The sequence below is a fragment of the Hyalella azteca genome, unplaced genomic scaffold, assembly GCF_000764305.2.
Source record: "Hyalella azteca isolate HAZT.00-mixed unplaced genomic scaffold, Hazt_2.0.2 contig9439, whole genome shotgun sequence".
Lineage (NCBI taxonomy): Eukaryota > Metazoa > Arthropoda > Malacostraca > Amphipoda > Hyalellidae > Hyalella > Hyalella azteca.
The window spans coordinates 5,913-14,285 of record NW_025939511.1 but is presented as its reverse complement, the minus strand read 5'-3'; the positions used below and the strand labels follow the sequence as shown (position 1 = coordinate 14,285).

The 8,373-nt window shown below is 37.5% G+C and overlaps 1 protein-coding gene across 1 annotated transcript; it reads left to right on the top strand.

Annotated features, from left to right (window-relative positions):
* The first annotated feature begins 18 nt into the window (after positions 1-18).
* Positions 19-7,008, top strand: LOC125178392. The gene is made up of 3 exons (XM_047882026.1): positions 19-927; positions 3,678-3,836; positions 7,000-7,008. The coding sequence occupies exons 1-3, from the start codon at positions 244-246 to the stop codon at positions 7,006-7,008; spliced, it is 852 nt and encodes a 283-aa protein (XP_047737982.1). The 5' UTR covers positions 19-243.
* Positions 7,009-8,373: the final 1,365 nt, after the last annotated feature.

Below are 8,373 nucleotides of genomic sequence, written 5' to 3'. Positions count from 1 at the left end.
TGAGGCATCATTGGATAATTCTTCAGATGCCCCCAACAAACATTGACAGGAAAAAAAGATCATTTGTTCACAATGTCAGCATCTTCAGCAACTTCATCTTCTAACTTTTACAGTGTCCTGACAAGAAAAGCCTGAACCATTGTTGAAAGAAGAGAGGCAAACCTCTCTGTTTCCTTGAATCGTGCAAGTTGTGAAATAATCCTTCAATACTCAATTCATCTGAGGGTGAAGATTTTATTGACAATGACAGATTCACAACTGAGGAACTTCTGTGAAAGTGATTTTACTGATGGAAATGATTCAACTCTTCCATCATCTCAGGATGGTCACTTGCCTGAATGTCAAGTGGTCAATCAAAAGCGTCAGAGTGCAGCTATTGCAACTGGAGAGACATTGGGGAAGACCAAGAAAAGGCCCAATACCAGATTAATCCGTGAATCTATTGAGAATATTTCTGTTGAAACTGCCCCAGCCATCCTGAAACATAAGTCAGTGGGTTTTTTGCATGAAACTGAAAAAAAGTTAGGACCAAATAACATAAAAAGAAATGATTTAGGTGTTTGCAGTGGCAAAGGCCCATATGTTCTTGGCACTCTTGGCCCCTTTGTTGTTTTAAAATCTCCAAAGGCTCGAAAGTCTTCAGAGTTTTGCAGTCTTGAAGACTATTTCTACAAACCAAAATTCAAATCTACAGAAGCTGAATGGGGAAGAGCTAAATTCTGGACAAATTTTCAAGAATCCTTGCATAGCAATAACCAATTCACTCCAGAAGATTTAGAAAATGAATTGAATGAAAAAATAAATAAAATTGCTAAGCATTTTATAGATTTTAAACTTGGCACTCTTGATGAAAAGTCTATGGAAAAAAAGAAGATTAATAAGGTTGATTATGGGAGGCCTTACTTGCCAACATACAAGGATCTTGAGGTGAGTATTTATCTTGCCTATCTAATTGCAAGTTAAGACCTATTTACTGGTGATGCTTGAGGTTTTTTATGTTATCTCACTCCTCCAAATGGTAATGAAGTTTATTGCTTACTAATTGAACACATATCACACATTTTGAAGGAGCATCCTGGGAATTACTAGTTCTGTATCTTCTCCTGGAATCTAAATGATCCAAATGTAATTTTTCTTATTTTGTAGTTGTCATTGGTTAGTGGTTATTACTTGGTATTGGCAGATTGTTATTTTCACATGAATTCCAACTCCATATTTTTTTGTATTACTATAACCCCCTCATTTAATTGGAGGTATGTTCTCACTAATGTCCAATAAATAAAATTTTCAATATTAACTCAACTCATTCAGTTACCAAGAGCAAATATCAGGGTGCGTACTGATCCTGGAAAATCTGGAAAGTCCTGAAATTTGATTTCTTATTTTCCAGGCCTGGAAAGTACTGGAATTTCATTTCAGATTATGGAAAATACTGGAATTTGCAAATAAATAAAAAAAGGAAGTATTTTTTCTGGGCTGCGTGTGTTAACCCTAATCGCCACGGGTTGTCGTGTCACGCTACAACCTTGGGTGCAAATGATATCTGCCCTTAATTTTGTTAAGTATTATTTAGGTGTCTTCTATTTTACATACGCTGTGATTATTTTACCAGGCTTTAATATAGATTGTTTCCTATCAAATGCAGTCTTCAAACGCACAATTGTGAACTCGAATCCATTTTTGAAAATTATGAGAATGAAAGGACCGAATTTCTGGCCTCAAGCAGAGCCATCTCCGTGTACGACAACTCCGACCGCTCAAACTTGTGTCTATGTTACCCATGGGGAGGAGACTGTAAGTCATTCATGTGTGCGTGTGCCTGAGTTATTGCTGGTGCATGTGCAGCTTCAGCACTGATGCACCTGCATCCTCATCGCTAGTTTCTATCAAAGTTTCTTTGTTCCTATAGTTTTTTATCTCATTGTCTGTGACTTCGTTACCCGCCATTGAAAGAACTGCATGAAATGAAAAGCATTAGCGGATCGCGGAGCTCGAGTAGCGAAGCGGGAAGCTCGCGGGAAGAAGGACTGTAAGGAAGCCAACAAGACACAGTTGAAGAACTGTCTTAATTTGCATGTTGATGCCAAGAGATTCCCTAACACAGATGTTTATGGTGTTGTGGATGAGATGTGCAACTTTAGAGATGAATCACAACATTGCAGTGAATTGAACGCACAGTTTCAAGCATTTTCAACTTCTGATCGACTGGACACTTTTTGGCATGCCATCCTGTCAAAGAGCACCTACAATTAGAAGCTCTGGAATGTAGTGCAGATGCTCATGCTCCTGTCTCATGGCCAAGCAACAGTTGAAAGAGGGTTTTCGTTCAACAAGGAAATCATGGCGCACAACATGAAAGAACAAACGTTGGTTGCCTTGCATGCTGTGGTTGATCATGTTGCACATGTTGGTGGCCTGGACAAGATGACCATCACCAAGAAGATGCTGCTTGCAGCTGGCAGTGCCAAAACATCCTACAACAATTATGTGGCAGAAGAGAAAGAGCAGAATGCGAAAACCCAGAAGAGGAAGGCTCTGTTGGATGAGCTAGATGAACTGAAGAAGAAGAAAAGACGTACAGAGGAGGGCATCAAGGCGCTTGAGCAAGCAGCAGATGAATATGCAGAAGCAATGGAGAGAATGGGGGATTTGAAAATCATCGCAAAGTTCAACGCCATGAGGCGATCTTTGAAAACAAAGCAACAGGAGCTAGACACTCGTGAACTGAACATTAAAGAAATAGTTGATGAAATAGCTGCTAGTTGAATGTTAGGGTAGTGGTGTTGAATTGTGTTCTGCACTGTATTGACATTATCATGTGCAATATTGAGTGCATTACTCAATATTTGTTGTGATTTGACACTATTGAATTCATAATAATAAAAGTGTGGGCTTGATTTCTAGTTTTTTGTCATTTTTGCTCCTCTGTGTCTGCCCGCTCTATGCATTTACATGTTTGCAAGTTATCAACTTTAGGAGATGATAGAATATGCACGGTTACTCTTTCAGTCATGCTAAACCTGTCGTATACGAGTCCTGGAAAATTATACTGATGATCATGGGGAGTCCTGGAAAAGTCCTGGAATTTTTTTTCTCATTACCGGTACGCACCCTGAAATATGTAGTTGCTGTGTATTTCTTTAAATTCTAATTCACATTTCATATTTAGGAAGTGTAAAAAAAATAAAATAAAAATATGTTAATTAGCAAGTCAAGATATTATATGTTGAATTGATTCTCTTATAGCATTATTAAATTATGAAATTTATGAATTACTTCAACAAGTTCTATTAATGGCGTGACATGCTTGATTTATATTTTTTTCCACTTCCTCTGTCATTAGATTTGGCAATTTATTTTTCCATTGCTGCTTTGAAGTTCAATGTGTAACTTGGGTGGGAAAGATATAATTGAATCTTCATCAGATATGAATTTAGAAAGGCATTTTCACCACAATAGATTTACTTGTGTGAGAGACAGTGTTTGGTGTATGGAACTTGATATATTACTGGTTAAGCCCAAATATAGGAGAGAAAACTTGTCATATATTGAAAACCTTTCAGCTTATCTCACATTACAGAATGAATGCACAACTTAGCAAGTTGCAAATTCAGTTCTCAGTTTAAGATTTATGCTCCTTGTACGAGTTATTTCATGGAACATTTTTTTTTTTACAGTTTCTTGAAAAATTGTTCATGGACAAGAAAACTGATGCTGATGAAGACACTGTGTTTGGAAGCATGTGTAAATCGAAGCAAAACCCACAATATAATCAAGGAAAGTTTACAGAAAAAGAGGAACAAATTGTTACTGGAAATTGGAATAAGTTTCAAAAAGTAAGTTGTGCAATTTTAGTTTGGCTGAATGAAGTTAGATGGCTAGAATTTACTCTGACAAATTTATAGACTTTTGTTTGTAACTAGGGTTGGCAATTTTTCATGACATTGCAAGACTATTGCTGCAAATTATACAAAATATTAACCAGAGCATTTTAAAAAGAAGTTGGTTTCTTTTAGTCAATCAGTTAGTTTGATTTGAATTTATACTATTCACTTTAGTAAAAACAACTAAATTTTAATCAGGAATTACCCTAGTGTATGGTGTGTTGAACTGTAAATTTGATTGAAGACCAGGGCATGCTTTTTATTTACAATATTTTTATTTGTTTTTTTTTTTTAATATGTAAAACAAAATTTCTTGCTGGCGTCTGGAGATCAAAAAGCAGGTTACCAAATGACATTTTAATAGGATGCCACATTTGAAATGTGCAATATTCATTATCAAGCAGATGGAAGGATTTGCAGCACTTGAAATTGAAATTATGAAAATGACAGTAGTCCAAATCAAAGGTATTGTGGATACAGTTTGAAATGTAAGCTTAAAATTACTCTGAAAAAAATTTCAGCATCCAGACAAATCCTATCGTTTGAAGTTTGATAGCTGGAGACTTGCTTGTGATAATGAGGGCCTTGGCTATTGCCTGTCTCAAAGAAACAAGGCACCATATAAATAATAAATATGCTGGTGTTATGGATTTCTAACTGCTGGAGAGTAGTGATTACCTGGATCCCACTTGGGGAAGTAATGTTCCCCCATTCCCAAGTTATGTTAAATTACTTTGAATCTTGACATTCCTTGTGAACGTTACCTATTATTTATGTTATCAGTGCTCTCCATCTCATTCCCTTTGGCCTTTTTGCAGACCATTATTTTATGTGTCAGAGGTGATTCAAATTCCAAATATCCTATCAGCCATTACCTTGTACTCACACTACTGTGTGTGGCTGGTGAGTACCATAGTTACCAAAATATACCTTTTTAAATTGCTGCCTGTATATTCATTGATAAAGATTGTTGATAAAGCCATGTTTTTGATAATACTGTTATAGATGAGAAATATATTTATCTGTTATCCTGCTATATGTTTTGAAGTTTGTATTGATGTTTGCTTTTAATACCTACTAGTTGTGTTATGTGTTTATATAGTAAATATTTTACAGAAATGTCTGTTTCAAGTACTTTTATATGCAACCCATGCCCCAATTACACTGTCATTTGGTTGTCCAGTTGTACAGTTATCTGGTTATATGGTTATCTGGTTATCCAGTTTGTAGTTAGGAGTTGCCTGTTAGTTGGGTTCCATCCGGTTATCCAGTGCATTGGTTAGATTTTTATTTAGAGCTCTCTCTCAATTTTTAAAATTCTACATTCTCTAATAATTAAGTCTTGTATCGGAATAAAATGAAGTTGAACAAAAGAGAAAAAACACCTGGTGGACAGGGATGTCTATAAGGGGAGTTGGGAGGCCATCTTTTATTTAATTCCTAGTATTTTTTAAGAGCCTTGAATACCTTCCCTCATTGAACCAATAAAGACAACCCATTACACTGGTGTGGGACTCCAATGTTGCTCAGATGATGGTCTCATTGTGAGCCTCCCACATGTAGTTCTTAGGTCCTCCAGATTGTTGTTGTTGTTGTTGTTGTTGTGGTTCCCCGGTCTCATTTTTATAAGAGACTCCCCTCGCACAGGTACGACACCACCAACAGGGGGTCGCTCCGGAGCTGTAGGTTTGAGGTTATGTGGTGGTGTTGTCTGAGGTCCTGCCAGAGCGGACATTCCAGGAGAATGTGAGTGATTGTGTCTGGAGCTCTCTGGCAGGATGGGCAGGTGTCTGTGTCTGCTTGGCCTATTCTGTTTGCGTATGTTTGTAGTGAAGGGTGGTGGCCGCAGCGCAGCCTGGCTAGGTGTACTCTCTCCAGTCAAGAGAGCTGTGTTTCTGTGCTGCTTATGTCAGGTGGTGGGTGCCCAAGGACTTTGTTGTTGCCGGCCAGCTCCAGCGTTCTAAGTGTCATAATTGTGTGCAAGTGTTTTTTTTGTGCTGGTGTTGCCTTGGGGTGGGGTGGGGTTTGCACTAATTGTCTGTGTGTAGGTGGGTGGTCGTGTAGGTTGTTGTTGTTGTTGTTGTTGTTCCTTGTGCCACGTCACGCTCGCGTGGGCGGAGGCTCTGGTGGTGGTCGGAGGGGCAGCACCGGAAGAGGGGGAAGATGGGCGAAAGCAGGGAGGGTGGCCAGGAACGCCGACGCCTAAGAATTCTCCCACCCGCTTCCCTTTAAAGAGACGTCATGAACGTAAATATTGGCGTGCAGCGATGGCAGTGGCACCATTGGAAAGAGCAGAATTCCAGCTTTCAGATGAACACAAAAACCAGAAAACGCCAAACTTGAAAATTTTAGGGTAGTCGGTCCCCTTAATCATTTGTGATATATATGTAATTGGTGCATTTTCCAGCTACAAATTCCAATCTTTGGATGTAGTAAAATGTTTTCAGTAATTGAGGTACATACGTTTTTCTCAGGCGTGGTGGAGCCATTATATACACCTCTTTCTCGGTCAAGGTCAGTCAGATACTACGCATGGAAGCCTGGTGGCAGAGAAACAAAACATGTTCCGTATATGTTCTGAACCTTCAGAGTACACACCTTATCAATGGAAAATAGCTAAATGCAATGTCTTTACTTTTACAGCCATTTTACAACACTTCTCTTTAACTTCACTTCTTGTTTGTCTGTCTGTCTGTCTGCTACAAATCTTGTAATCAAAATTTAACACACTTCTACTTATNAATTGAAAAAATAATTTTGTCAGCTACAAATCTTATACCAACTGATATTTGACACACTTTTACCTGTCTAATTGATCTGAAATTTTGCACACTTGTGTGAAGTCAGAGGCAATGCATGAATCAATTAATAGAATAAGTAATTTTGAAAAAAAAGTATATATTAAAAAAATTTCATATATTAAAAAATTGAAAAATTAATTTTTATAATATTCAAAAATTAAATGAGAAATTCATGATACATCTTTAAGATTGGAGACACTGGATTCTTTGGAAGTGTTGTCTTTAAAAAGTAATTTTTAAATGTATATTATTTATTAGCTGGGCACAAATGTTCCCATTTGGCATTAATGGGTTAATTGCCCCTTCTTGTTCAGAATACTTGATATTAGATGGAAATAATGCATGCAATAAGCTTTTTCAACTTACTTTTTCTGGTGCAAATTTTAATTGGGTTTATTAAATCACTCAAACGCATATAAATGTAAAAAATCTTGTGATTTTTTTATATTTCACTTCTTGTGCATAAAAAATGAAATGGACATTTTTCCAAAAATCTCAGGCAAATTAATTTGCCAAAAATTAATAATTATAGGCAGATTATGCTGAATATTCTAGAATCTACAGATAGTGGCTGCTTTCAAAGAAAAGATTTTTAAAACAACTTTTAAATTACCTGATTTACTTCAAAATTATATTGAATATCTATTGATGATGCTTGTATCCATGTCACTTTACTAATCTTCTCATGGGACTCAAGCAGGGAGGGCAACTAAACAGTCTCCTGTTTGCTGCTATGCTTTAATAGCTTTAATATGCTTTTACTGGTGTTGCCTGACTTTTAATTATTATTTGTGTGACCGCAGCTTACATTATATTTACTCACTTGTGCTCTTCTCTTTCCAGACTCATAATTATAAATGTTAGTTTAGTTCTCTCAAAAGACTAAATTTCAAAAGCTCTAATTGATGCTACAGAGAAGCTGTTACTTGCCTGGTTTGGCTCCATAATGTGTAAGTATAGTGCAACCTAAACTCCATTGCAATTGAACTGTTCTATTTTGTCTCAATATACTTCTATTTTGGATGTGTTGTCATGAGCAAAAACAATAGTGACAAATATCAAACAAACATAGAATGTAAAATTATGCTAATGTTGAAAAAATAGGGATAATATTATGAAAATCTATTAAAATAGTAAATGCTGTTCATCTCGGCAGCATTGGGCCACCTTGTAGAACAGCTGGAGCAGATACAACCACTGGATGTACATACTAATGCAAACGCTGCTGGCTTGTCCCCAGTGATGGAAGGAGGCGGTGGCCCCATGGTCCTGACCAGTTCTGAAGTGCCTAACCGACCTGATGGGGTACAGGGTGGACCAGCTGCCGCTGGCGCCCGTGCGCAGCCCAGAGCAGCAGCAGACCCTGAGAAGCTCAAGCTCATCCAGCAGCGCCTGGTGCTACTCCTGCATGCGCTCAAGTGCTGGCGCAAGGAGCAGATCAATGGAGACGTCAGACAGGTGATATATTTTTCTGAGTGGTTATTCAGGGGCCATTTTAGCATCAAGTACCCAACCTTTGACCATTTTAGCATCTAAGTACCTAACCTTTGACTATTTTAACATCTAAGAAGTATAACCTTTTACCATTTTAGCATATAAGTACCTAACCTTTGACATTCTAGCATCTAAGTACCTAACCTATTACCATTTTAACATCTAAGTACCTAACCTTTGACCATTTTAGCATC

Excerpts from the sequence above, each read along its gene's own strand:
- LOC125178392 (XM_047882026.1), top strand. The coding sequence starts at position 244 with ATGACAGATTCACAACTGAGGAACTTCTGTGAAAGTGATTTTACTGAT. Across the intron at positions 928-3,677 it reads CAACATACAAGGATCTTGAG|TTTCTTGAAAAATTGTTCAT; the intron begins GTGAGTATTTAT and ends TTTTTTTTACAG.